Consider the following 13,574-nt stretch of genomic DNA (forward strand, 5'->3'; position numbering starts at 1 on the left):
TGCCTATATATATATATATATATTTTCTATTCATCATTAATACGCGTATAATTCCCTGTTTCGTAGTGAGCGTACTGAAAGCGAAGAGTGAAGGTTGGGTCCAGCGAATGCATTTACTGGCGACCTTTGGCATCTTGCTCAAACCTTTGCATCACGTAAGCAATAAATAATCATCGTATCCATTTTTCTAAACTGTTGGCAGAATTGAAGTCACACACGTTCATGCCTGTCTGACATCATCCGAACATTTGTGACTTTAAGTTTGCCACTGGTATAGAGAAAATAAACTGTGGATATATATTGGCTAACTGGTGCTTAGTTTGGTGGCTAGATGCCAAAAGATACAGGTAGATGTGGTCGTATGGTACCACCTCGAGTTTCTTCAGAGTACTGACACATTTTACCGTTATATTTCATATTAAAGGAAAAATATTAGCCTGTGGTGGACTGTTCTGAATTTGTTAGAAACTGTTATAGAAGCCTATGTAATACATATGTCTTAATGGAGTGAAAAGGTGTAAATTATACATTGGTAATCTTTCACCCCCAACCCCCCTGCATTTTGTAAAGATACGATAGAATATATCTAGCTGACATCCTTAAGCCGATTAAACAAGAACACAGCGTGTACCAGTAAGGTAGTATCAAGCAATCGCCCTTTTTGGCATCTCTGAGAATCTTCGGAAACCAGTTAGCCAATTTTTTTCTGTGCTTGGGACAAACAAGCACTTGTTCATCAAGGCGATATCGCACAAGCATGAACAAGCAGGCTTCAGTTTCGTCAGTAATGAGCACTTCAGAAGAAAACTTTGATGGCAAAATACTCAGAGTTGCCAGAAAGTACGATCGCGTGACACCTGTCAGGAAGATTGCAAAACTGCATCAATCTTTGACCAATTGCTTTGACCTTGACTGTCAATACAATACTTCCCTTTTACAAGATTTCCTCTGTTGTGCCTTTCATCCATTTGTACGTTCATTAGGAATTTTTTTTTTGTATTTGTTAGCAAGTAATTTTTTTTTTTTTTTTGTGCGATGCTTCGAAATAAAGAAATACTATTTCGCTCTCAGAGAGAAATTCTTTTGGTCTTGGACTGATATAAAAAGCAGACCTTCCTAGAATGAAAGATTATTCCGTGCCCCTTTTTTTTTCATTGCATATTTGATGAAAACAAGAAAATGTTTAAGGCGTTTCATCTTCTTGCTGTTCATGGTACTCATTTTATTGTGTTCTTGCCTGACTGTTTTTTTTTTTCGACAAGTAAAATTACCTGAGCTAAAATATGGGTGAGATTTTGTTCGTGTTTTTCTTTCTCTTCTATGGTAAAGGCATTCTGATGCCGAATGGTTACCGTAATAACCTTTATTCGTCTTTTCAGAGTCATGCTTCGTCAGACAGTATTCACTTTCTGCTTTACACTTTTTGAATATACAGTCCATTCAAATTGATTCCCATCAGTCACCCATTAGGCCCATCACCAGTCCTCGTTTTTATATGCCATTTCGACAGGAACCTTTCCATCATCGCCACCCTCTACTTTGCTCGACTCCGCAAGAAGGGGCAACGTATGCAACACCTGTACAGGTATACTCGTTCAGGTAGGCCTGCCAGATATACCTGTAAGTATGCAACGGCCCCGAGGTTCAATATACACAGACTCCAGCCCTATATACCAAGCAGCTGCAATGCTGTGGAAATATGTTGTAGTAACCATCTTAGTTAAGGAGTTTAGTTGATCGCTTTATGATTGAAATTCTGTGATACTTTTCATTCTATTTGTGTATCCTGTTTTTTGGAGATAAAATAAAAATGTGAACGGTGCGGTCATTTCATTCTTCTTCCCTTCATCCGGCGGCAGAAATGTATCACGTAAGATTCAAAGATAACACAGATCTTGAGGTGGAGTGTCAGATAACATTGTGAAAAGGTACGGCGTAGGGAACCAAGTGTGTGGGATTCTGTCTTGTATTCCCTGACCTTTGGCAGGCAAAGACAAAAATGGTAGCCTCTCAAGATTTAAAGTAGGATGCTAGACAAGCATTGTCCAAGTATCAGTTCTTAGTAGTAAATAAATGAGGTTACATTGATCCAATGTCTGTTTTGTAAAGGTACAAGTTCTTACTGAGGTAAAATTGCCAAAGATAACAAGACTTCATTTTACTCTTTCTCACAGTACAAGAAGTTCATTCCACCAAAGAAATAGATATTAAACTGAGTAAAAAAAAAAAAGACTAGTTTCCCTGATTAACAACTTCACAATTTTATTCATCAGAACAGCAGTTACTCTGGTTAAACATTACGAATAAAAGAAAATAAAGTAAGTTCTTTCAAATCTGTAAAACCAGAAGTTCATTTCAAATATATATGGAAGTAAAATATATATATATATATATATATATATATATATATATATATATATATATATATATATATAATATATATATAATTTATATATATATATATATATATATATATATATATATATATATATATATATATATATATATATATATATATATATATATATATATATATATATATATATATACATATTGCATATCGTTGCTTGAAGCTAACATGTCTACAATCCAGCTAGTCCATATTTAAAATTCTAACGACGTCCACCGCCGTCTATTTCCATCTTGAGACAAAAATGGGTTAATGGGCATAACATTTTACGCCCAAATGTTCAACCTGTGGCGAACAATTCTTCCTGTCTACTTGCTGATTTAACTTATTGCTATTTTTGACTCAGTTTTATCTATTTTCTCTTTCTTTCACAGACGCCAGTCTTCTATGAAAGTTTATTTTGCATGCCAATGTCTTCTGAGGCTCATTTCATATGAAAGCTTGCATATTTTGAATATTAGTGATGAGTAACGTGTTACTCATAGACGTGACAGTACCGGGGACTCCAGAGTGGAGGAGAAAGGAAGAAAACAAAAGTAGTAAGACATGCAAACTGAACTGAGAAGGCTATTAGGTAATAATAATAATAATAATAATAATAATAAAGAAAACAAAAGTAGTAAGATCTGCAAACTGAACTGAGAAGGCTATTGGGTAATAATAATAATAATAATAATAATAATAATAATAATAAAGAAAACAAAAGTAGTAAGACCTGCAAACTGAACTGAGAAGGCTATTGGGTAATAATAATAATAATAATAATAATAATAATAATAATAATAATAATAATAAAGAAAACAAAAGTAGTAAGATCTGCAAACTGAACTGAGAAGGCTATTGGGTAATAATAATAATACTAATAATAATAACAATAATAATAATAATAATAAAGAAAACAAAAGCAGTAAGACCTGCAAACTGAACTGAGAAGGCTCTTGGGTAATAATAATAATACTAATAATAATGATAATAATATATATAATAATAATAATAATAATAATAATAAAGAAAACAAAAGTAGTAAGACCTGCAAACAGAACTGAGAAGGCTCTTGGGTAATAATAATAATAATAATAATAATAATAATAATAATAATAATAATAATAATAATAATAATAATAATAAAGAAAACAAAAGTAGTAAGACCTGAAAACTGAACTGAGAAGGCTATTGGGTAATAATAATAATAATAATAATAATAATAATAATAATAATAATGATAATAATAATAATAATAATAATAACTGATTCCCGATGACCTTTTCATGCCGAGAGCGACTGGATGTTTTTTTCCCCACACCGTTGGACTGTGAAAGTCTCCCTGAGGATGTGCAACTAGAACCTGAAAAGTTCAAGCGAAGATGCAATGCATTGTTTCCCTAAAACAATTCACCTTGAATTTTAATCATTTATATTTTTATCAATTTATCAATATTACCTCTTTTCTGATAACTGATATGTTCTTTCTGTATTTACTGTTATCTTTGTAACTTCTTTCAAATGATGAAGATCATTCTCGGGAAGCTTGAATTTGAAGTCAATGGTCCCTGTAGGCTTCTTCCATATGAATAGGGCTTTATCTTCTGAATAATAATAATAATAATAATAATAATAATAATAATAATAATAATAATTGTATAGTAACATTTTAGGTCAATTCTTCCTTATCGATTTTATGAGTGACATTTTGCCACAAATGGTTGTCTGCACTTGAGTTACACGCACACACGTACTCACACAAGCGAGGGCACACGCACGCGCGCACACACACACACACACACACACACACACACACATATATATATATATATATATATATATATATATATATATATATATATATTAGTGATGTTTGAGTGCTATCTATCTATCTATCTATCTATCTATCTATCTATCTATATGTATATATATATATATATATATATATATATATATATATATATATATATATATATATATATATATATATATATATTGTGTGATGTTTGAGTAGTGCATTAATCCTAAAGGATATTGTTAATAATCGTCATGCACAGATAAAATGATAAACGTGCTTCTTGACGTCTTCTCTTACAGAAACAAGATATGAAACCGATCTTATATCCGGCAATATCTGGTAAAATCTAGTTATTAGATGATCTGTTATCAGCTAAGGTTTATACAAAAATGTTCTACAATCTGTTACTTCAATATTTGTACCACAGAAGGTGCTTTTTGGTATTTTTCATACAATTTATTTTAGTTATGTTATCATTTTAAATCGTTTTTGTTAAGAAACGCTTTATGTCGGATTTTAATTATTATTAATTTTTTGTCGTCGATAGGCCTCTTATTATCACAAGATGGATCTGAAAAACTTAAGGCGAGTCACCAGTGGCCAAACTCATCAAGAAAGACGTAACTTACACAGCATAAGTTGCGTTATAGGCATATATGAATATGCTAAGATAAATTATATATCAATAATGTATTAATGGTAATTCACAGTTTTCCTCATGAACTTCACTGTACTGTATGACCCTAAGGTCGAGTTTTTACTACTGTACTAAAGCACACACCCGCCTTCCCACTGAAGCCTAGTGGCCTTCATGCGTGAACTGATATTCTGTTAAGCAAGCTTTTGTGTACGAATACTAAAGGACCCTAGTATCCCAATAACAGTTTCTTTATTCCTCCGATAGTTAATCAGATTTTGCTGCGTCTATAAATTTGATCTGCAAAAGACACAAATCTGTCAAGATGACGACTGATAAATTCTGTATCTTGTTTCCTAGGTTTGATGATGTAAACGGCCTGAGTGTTGGACTGTTACGAGACTGAGTAAAAACGACGAATAATTGGGATAAGAATCTGATAAAAAGCCGGTGAATATGCGGTATTTTTTATTCATTATCAATTTCAGCATCTTTATCAATAAATGTCCAAGCTGGACATCGCTGTGTTTCTTTTGCCGCACTGACATGGAGGTGTTTGTTATAGCATGAAAGGTGAAACGAAAGTACTGTGTTAAGGGACATGAAAATATGAACGTTTTGTGTTCTGATTCTGATTTTGACTTATTTTCAAATAATTCGCGTCGTGACAGATCATCTGTGATTGTAACTGTAGAATCTAGGATCGATATCATCTTTACACAAAATTATGTGAGACGTTGAAATATTATTTCTATGTGATTATTACGTATTGATCCAAATTAATGGAATAGTTCGTAATAAAAATTTTATTTAAATTAATGTAACGGGGAATGTATTTGATTTTACTTTATGTATTTATGACGAGTTGTTATGGACGTTTCATTAAAAAAGAAACGCACCTCAACTCGACCAGATACTCGCTCACGAGCTTCATGTAACGCTAGAAAATTACAATATAGACTAGTTGGAAACTCTCCGGCATCGTGAAGTATAAAGCCCGGCGAGCTGATGTTGCCAGCCCTTCAGAAGTTACCTGTGGCCAGTGAACGTCAGTCCGTAGTCTAATACCACCAAGATGAGTTCGAAGCCCGCTTACAAAGTTGGTAAGTGCTTACGTGGGAGACGTAGAGTGCCATCAGCTCTAACCGTTTATTTTGAATTTAGGTGACCCCGTGTGTTATTTTGTGTTTTGATCTGTCAAAACGACGCATGGCAGACCACGCCGGCCATGAGAGCGTCTGCTCTGCTTTAACAGTAAACAAAGAATTTCCCGCATCGCGAATCTTGGTGACGTAATGCAAGTCGTAGATTTTTGTGAGATGATAATTAGCTGTAGCTACAGTTTCTGTAGGTTCATCGTGTTGGCATGGCTTTACTCCCAGTGTAAATCGCATGCGAGCGAACGCAATAATAGGCTAATAGGCAACTCCATTTGTATTCCATTTATATCGGACTTATCAATAAAGCGTAGAATTTAAACCTCGTATATAGGCACTATATCAATTAAACCCAGGCACCTTTGGGTGCGAGGCCTTATGTCATATATGTGCAAGCATCTCGGAAGAATTCAAATAGTGTCACGTCGTAAATTCGCCTGGAATTTTAAATAAGGGTTCTGTTATACCTTCTGCAGGCATCCCTTTTAGCCAGGTATCCTTTTCTTTATCCCATAGCTCTCATTGTATATTAACGTTTTTTTAAGGTGATTTAGTTTACTGAATAGCCAAATTACAAACTCAGCTAGCCTAGGTATCCCAAAGATCTCGGTTTAGTTAGCTGACAGGATAAGTGACATTTGATTTTAGTAATATAATTATAATATTAATCTTTTGTAGTCTTTGTGCATATACAGGATATTTACTAATTATTTAGGCTATTCCAGGGGTAGACATTGGGAAGTAGGCTAATGCTGGTGGAGATTTAAAATTCTCATAATGACAGTTTAGGTTATATAATGTGTGGGTGCAATAGGCCTCACTGCTGCTTAGGACTCAGAATAAGTTCATTCCTAGTCAATAAAAGACATTAGGTAACCGAGTAATAAAGATGATAGCTATTAAGCCAAAAGAAGACACTGGATGAACCTTTTAGCTTAGCCTAGTTCCTTATATCTGTATAGGCTAGTAGCCTAGTCACTGATTATCGTTAGGTTTATTTATTCTCCTATACTGGGGTTAGGCATAAAGATAGTTCGTATCGCTGACTTTTGCATTTTCACCTGTATTTGAATTTGATCTAGAATTCTTGTATAGTAAAAAATAAACTTGACATTTCTGTGTATGCTAAAACTTTTATACAAACTGTAGAGTGTGTGATATAGTGCATTGGAAGAAGCCTGGAGAATATGATTTTGCTTCTGCGGGCCTGTTCATGTTTATGCTGTAGTTGGTTTAAATAGTTTAGATATTGTACTGTGATATAAGCACCTGGAATTTAGATTTGAAAATTATCATATGTGTGCTTCAGGTGGATGGGGTTCTGCTGAATGAGTGAAGCTCTGACTGTACTTGGTGTAACTTTTGACTCAAATTACTTTTGAGAAACTAATAATGAAAGTGTCAGCCAGTACTTCGTGGAAGTTAGGTATTATATGTACTGTAAACCTTTATGTATATTTATAACAATGATAAAGTCAGCACTGCCTGTTTTAGAACATTTAGCCTATCCTTTGTACTAGAATATTGTTCTTTGGTATAAATGTCTGCTTTTGCCAGAGATTTATCGCTTTTTAGGTAGTGGCTCATGGTGGTAGGTTTGTTTTGTAGCACTATTAGTTATGACTTGGACCATTGATGGATGCTGTCATGTTTGTCAATTTTTCATAATTTGTATTGTGACAGTACTTTTGCTGGGACCACTGATCCCTGGTCATGTTTCCAGCCAAGAGCAATCAGATTTCCTGAACAGCAACACAGATATTCAGTAAATGTGCCCCACTGCCGAACTTCTCGGTCCCAGAGGTTTTTTTTCTCACACTGTTGACTTTGGAACAGTCTCCCTGAGGACTTTGTGCAACTAGAACCTTAAAAGTTCAAGCAAAGATGCAGTGCATTGCTACCCTAAAACAATTCACCTTGAATTTTGATTGCATTTTTATTTTTTATTTACGTATTTATTTATTTACTTTTTTATTTTCTGATAACTGATTTCCTCTTCCTGTATTTCCTATTATGTTCTGTAACTTCTTTCAAATGAACACAATATTCTGTGGAAGTTTGAATTTCAAATCAGTGGCCCCTGTAAGCTTGCTCTACATGAGTAGAGGTTTATCGTTTGAGTGATAATAATAATAATAGTAGTATACTACTCTACTCATGTCAACAACTTTTCTTGTAATTCCACTTTATTTACTGAGTCCATAAAACAAATTTGCATAACACAGTTTCATGTGCTGGTAAATATGATTTATGGGACTATTTACAAGATGGTGACATAGTTTTTTATTTTCAGCTGACATCAATCTGGCCGATTTTGGCCGTAAGGAGATCATTATGGCCGAAAAAGAGATGCCCGGGCTGATGAGCCTTCGTCAGAAATATGGAACTCTGAAGCCTCTGAAAGGAGCCCGTATTGCAGGGTGTCTTCACATGACAATTCAGACTGCTGTTCTTATTGAAACCCTGGTGAGTTTGTGTGTGTGTGTTTGTTTGTTATCATTTGGAATATGTATGTTTTTTTTACCCGGCCTTCAGTTTGTATCTAAATATTTACCTTGAATTTTTTTTATGTGCAGACTGAACTTGGTGCTGAAGTGCAGTGGTCTTCATGTAATATCTTCAGTACACAAGATCATGCTGCTGCAGCTATTGCCAAGACAGGCGTGCCAGTTTATGCTTGGAAGGGAGAAACTGATGAAGAGTACATCTGGTGTATCGAACAGACGCTGATTTTCTCCGGTGATAGGGTTAGTATGACAAAGACTGATTATGTTAATTTTTACAAAATCGGTAAAATTATTTAAGATTCTCTGGTGATAGGGTTAGTATGGGAAAGACTAAAATTATTCCTTTGCCGTTTTAATTTTTTCATGTGAATTTTTTTATATATACTGTATACAGTATAGGTAATTGCTGTTAGTTTTTGACATTCTATCCATAAAAAATCCAAATGTTTACAGTATAAGTACAAGCACGATTAAAAGAAGTTTTGCACTGCTGTTTAGTAGCCTACATTATTAAAGTGCTTTGTATGCAGGACTATTTATTGGTACGGTTACAGGTATTGAGCAGCATGCACTATTAAATTGTCTGATATATACATAGGATTGTTGGCATTTTTTTCTTTGCAGCCCCTGAATATGATCCTTGATGATGGTGGTGACCTGACCAACCTTGTCCATGAAAAATACCCTCAGTACCTGCCTGAAATCAAGGGTCTTTCAGAAGAGACAACCACTGGTGTTCACAATCTGTACAAGATGATGCGTGAGGGCAAATTGAAAGTCCCTGCCTTTAATGTCAATGACTCAGTTACCAAGGTTAGTGGTACTGCTTTTTGGAAGTACTGTAACTTGAAAGTTATGCGTTGCTTGTGTCGTGGCAGCAAAACTTAAAGGTAGAAATGTCAAGCATTATATAATTTAGTGATTGTGTTTGTGTTTAAAAATAAACAAGTGTGACAGCTAGACTGTTTTAGTGGTTGCAGTTTATTAGTTATACATGTTGAATGTGGTATACTTTGAACCTCTTGTGTTTTAAATTGGGTTCTAGGACCCATTGAAGAAAAATTTTGTTATAGTAATAGAAACTGCACTATTACAGAAAACATTCAAAACTTCCTTTTGATTTTGTGACACTTCTCTTTGCACAGAGCAAATTCGATAACCTGTATGGATGCCGAGAATCTCTCACTGATGGCATTAAGCGGGCAACAGATATCATGTTGGCTGGTAAGACTTGTGTTGTAGCAGGATATGGTGATGTTGGCAAAGGGTCTGCCCAGTCACTCAGGGCTTTTGGCTCCCGTGTCTTGATCACAGAAATTGATCCAATCAATGCTCTCCAAGCAGCATGTGAAGGTTACCAGGTATGATGCTTGTATTCAGTACTAAGATTTAATATTTAGTAACTGATGATATAACAGGATATAATTTAGTAACATGATTAGCGTCTCTTGTGACTTTAGAATCTGTAGCTGCCACCTCTTTTGATTATTAGATTAATTTTGGTCTGATGAAAGTGACTCCATTATAGTAGAATATTCTTGTCCAGTATATTATAGAGCAATAATTTTAGAAACCCTTTTTAGTAATTTTTTCCAAACCAGTATAAACACTTCTTGATATTTTGATTTGTATGGTTAAGAATGGTAGGCATGTGTAAATGCCTAGGCCCTGTAAGATGTTCAGATTAAATAAACATTCATCGAAGAACATTGTCAGTTGTGAAGTCATGTTCAACTCAAGATTAATAATAGATATAAATTTCATTACAGGTAACGACAATGGAAGATGCCATTAAGCAGGGAGCATCCATCTTTGTAACCACCACCGGGTGTCGTGACATCATTACTGGGGATCATTTCCTGGCCATGAAAGACGATTCAATTGTTTGCAACATTGGTCATTTTGATATTGAGATTGATGTCAAATGGCTGGATGAGAACTGTGTTGAGAAAGTTAACATTAAGCCCCAGGTTGACCGCTACCTACTCAAATCCGGAAATCACGTCATTCTGCTGGCTGAAGGTCGTCTTGTAAACCTTGGATGTGCTATGGGTCACCCATCTTTTGTTATGTCTAATTCATTCACCAATCAAGTCATTGCCCAGATTGAATTGTGGACCAAGGCTGGCCAGTATCCAGTTGGCGTTCACTTCTTGCCAAAGAAATTAGATGAAGAAGTGGCTCGCCTTCACCTTGATCACTTGGGTGTTAAATTGACGAAACTTACTGCTAACCAGAGTGAATATTTAGGCTTGCCTGTTGAAGGACCATTCAAACCAGATCACTATCGGTATTAATGAGTACAAACGATGTAACAACACCTAGTCCTTTTTTTTATTTGTTTGGTATTTTAACTTTTATTTTTCTGGATATATTACATGAGTGCTAAGTGTGAAGTCATGTATTTCATCCAGATAAGAAATTTGTTGAAACTACAAGATGCGCAAGTGAATGATCGGTTGAATGTATGTAATTAAATTGTTTTTTTATATTAAGGTCTTTTATTACTCCTTTGTTGGAAACCCTGAACATTTTATATATATATATATATATATATATATATATATATATATATATATATATATATATATATATATATATATATATTTTATCTATGTATCATACAGCATTGTCTCAAAGTACTTTGGAGAGCTGACTTATGTTATGTTGAATTTGCTGTTTTATTTTTGTATGATGATTTAATGTTATGAAATCTCTCAGATGGGCAAGAACTACCTAACTGAATAGCAGACTAACTGTTACAATACAGTTAGTTTGAATACATTGTACAGTATGTACATGCTGGGCATTAGTTACTCTTTAAGGGACGAAAAATGATAGTAAAGTCTTTTTAAAGTGAAAAGTAATGAATGAAGCACTGTAATGTAATTGTAATAGTTTGTGAATTTATATTCAACCTTTGTGTTATTTGTTATTGTCAAAGGACTGATACTGAAATGTCCATGTCACTTATGCCATTGCATGATATGAGCATATGCATAAAATGAAACTAAGATAGTTCAACCCTGAGTTGCAATCCACAACTTGGTACATGAAGGTTGACTCAAGGAAGGTCCCGTAGTGGGGTACTGCCATCAGTGTACCTCACTTCGTTGCAGCGTCCCTTTGGTCCCTAGCTGGAACTTTTTTCATTCCCTTTATTATACATCCGTTCACATTCTCTTTCTTCCATCTGACGGCCTAAATTCATTATTCTATCCATAAGGTAGGAGTGAACATCCAGAGATAATTTTTTAAAAGTTGGGTGAATACATCTTGGGAATGTTTTTGTTATAGGGGTAAAATAACATAACTGGTGCTTAAAATAGAAGTACTTTTACAATGTTGTATACCTTAGTTTAACCAGACCACTGAGCTGATGAAGAGCTCTCCTAGGGCTGGTCTGAAGGATTAGATTTATTTTACGTGGCTAAGAACCAATTGTAAATTCCTCATTCTTCATTGGTTGGTCGGAGAACCGAATGTGGGACTAGCAGAGTGGTAGCTGAGAACGATACCAACCCGTCCAATGAGGAACTAGTACAGCTGGGTGTGAGGAGCAGAGAGATTGTGAATGAAAAGTAAAGGGGCGAAAATGTAGTTAAGGTGAATGGCCATGGCTATGAATCTTGACTATTCCCTGCAATGCTGGGCCTACATTAAGCTGGCCACACTTCCAAAGAATTATGGTGACAAAAGACAGTGTAAGTGTGAAATCTGTTAAGAGAGAGGGTCTTATCAGGTTGCTGAGGGAAAAGATTTTCAGAAGCGTTTCAGTATCGACTAGGGGCTTGATATTAGAGACATCTGTTAGTGGTCACTGAATAGGATTTTGCGGCTAGCTATGAAGGGGAAATAGATGGATAGGGTAATATATATTGCTGTGACAGAGGAGGTAGGTGATATGGGTTGGTGAGGAAGTCGGACAAACATGAAGGAATCGGTTTACGCAAGGAAGGTTGCTAAAGAAAGACTTGCATGCTAAGGCCAAAGATTATCAAATCGAAAAAAAGTATACCTTAGTTTTACCAGACCACTGAGCCGATTAACAGTTCTCCTAGGACTGGCCCGAAGGATTAGACTTATTTAACGTGGCTAAGAACCAACTGGTTACCTAGCAACGGGACCTACAGCTTATTGTGGAATCCGAATCACATTATAGCGAGAAATGAATTTCTATCACCAGAGGTATGCAAAAAAAAAATCAAGGCTAGCCTGCAGTATTTTTTTTGTATAGTACGTTGGCAATCATAGACTGTGAATCTATATGAAGTTGATCATAGGTATAATGTGCACATTATAACCGGTAATTTCAGAGCATGTAGACCTTATTTGGAGAAACAATACAGTTGCATTGCTGTATAATTCAAGTCCAGTTTTGAGAAACATTACTTAAAGTCCACAGTGAGCTGAGAATGTCGGCAAAGTGCGAAAAACCTGTCAATATGTAAAATATCAAAACAAACAACAATTGTACTTTGACTTGTGTCATGTAAGTGTTTACCTCGACAGAACCTGTCGAAAACTAACCCGACTTAGCTTGCGTAGGGGGAAAAGGTTGTCACAATGACGCCAACTTCAAGTAAAATCGCCCAGCAACAATACGATCTTCCGTTAGGCGAGTAACCAAAGGCAACTCGAGGGTAGCAAGCAATCTTTCGGGTCGGATGGTAATGTGTCGTTTCCTGTCGTTCTCTTTTATTTGATAGGGCCTTGCTGAGTTTTTGTTTTGTTTGTTTTTGAGCAGACATGGATTATAAGTATGGTTTGGGTGGTTTGCAGACGGAGGTCCGTGACTTATTTTTTTTGGGGGGAAGGGGTGTTGGGGGAACCAAACCCCGGCTAGATAAGGTGAAGGTAGGTCTGGTTTGGTCGTATTTCCGGTAAAACTGAAGACCACTACCGCGGCGTGGATCCCACCAGTTGGCGACCATAGGCTAATATTTACAGCCATCTACTTATGTTTTTGTTTATGTTTATGCCTTTTTGTTTGTGTTTATGATATTTTCAGTCTTTTTTTATGTTATGACGTTCATCCCCAAGGGGCTGATACCAAACACGATGCCCAGTTTGCACATAAAGA

The 13,574-nt window shown here is 35.4% G+C and overlaps 2 protein-coding genes across 3 annotated transcripts in view; both read left to right on the forward strand.

The window, feature by feature from the left end:
* The first annotated feature begins 5,787 nt into the window (after nucleotides 1-5,787).
* Nucleotides 5,788-10,982, forward strand: Ahcy (adenosylhomocysteinase). Its single transcript, XM_067117405.1, has 6 exons — nucleotides 5,788-5,930; nucleotides 8,278-8,450; nucleotides 8,561-8,731; nucleotides 9,116-9,304; nucleotides 9,637-9,852; nucleotides 10,261-10,982. Exons 1-6 carry the CDS (start codon nucleotides 5,903-5,905, stop codon nucleotides 10,786-10,788), a joined length of 1,305 nt encoding a protein of 434 aa, XP_066973506.1. The 5' UTR covers nucleotides 5,788-5,902; the 3' UTR covers nucleotides 10,789-10,982.
* Nucleotides 10,983-12,902: 1,920 nt separating this feature from the next.
* Nucleotides 12,903-13,574, forward strand: part of IntS8 (integrator complex subunit 8) — a 36,300-nt gene continuing 35,628 nt past the window's right edge. Inside the window, exon 1 of one of the 2 annotated variants that reach the window (XM_067117406.1) lies at nucleotides 12,903-13,161. The gene's annotated coding sequence lies outside the window, so the exon portion shown is untranslated. The remainder of the gene's footprint in view (nucleotides 13,162-13,574) is intronic. The other variant, XM_067117407.1, reaches the window with a different exon arrangement.

The sequence above is a fragment of the Macrobrachium rosenbergii genome, chromosome 15 (assembly GCF_040412425.1).
Source record: "Macrobrachium rosenbergii isolate ZJJX-2024 chromosome 15, ASM4041242v1, whole genome shotgun sequence".
Lineage (NCBI taxonomy): Eukaryota > Metazoa > Arthropoda > Malacostraca > Decapoda > Palaemonidae > Macrobrachium > Macrobrachium rosenbergii.

Coding starts and splice junctions, on each gene's coding strand:
- Ahcy (XM_067117405.1), top strand. CDS start 5,903: ATGAGTTCGAAGCCCGCTTACAAAGTTG. Junction 8,732..9,115: donor TGATTTTCTCCGGTGATAGG/GTTAGTATGACA, acceptor TTTTCTTTGCAG/CCCCTGAATATGATCCTTGA. Junction 9,305..9,636: donor TCAATGACTCAGTTACCAAG/GTTAGTGGTACT, acceptor CTCTTTGCACAG/AGCAAATTCGATAACCTGTA.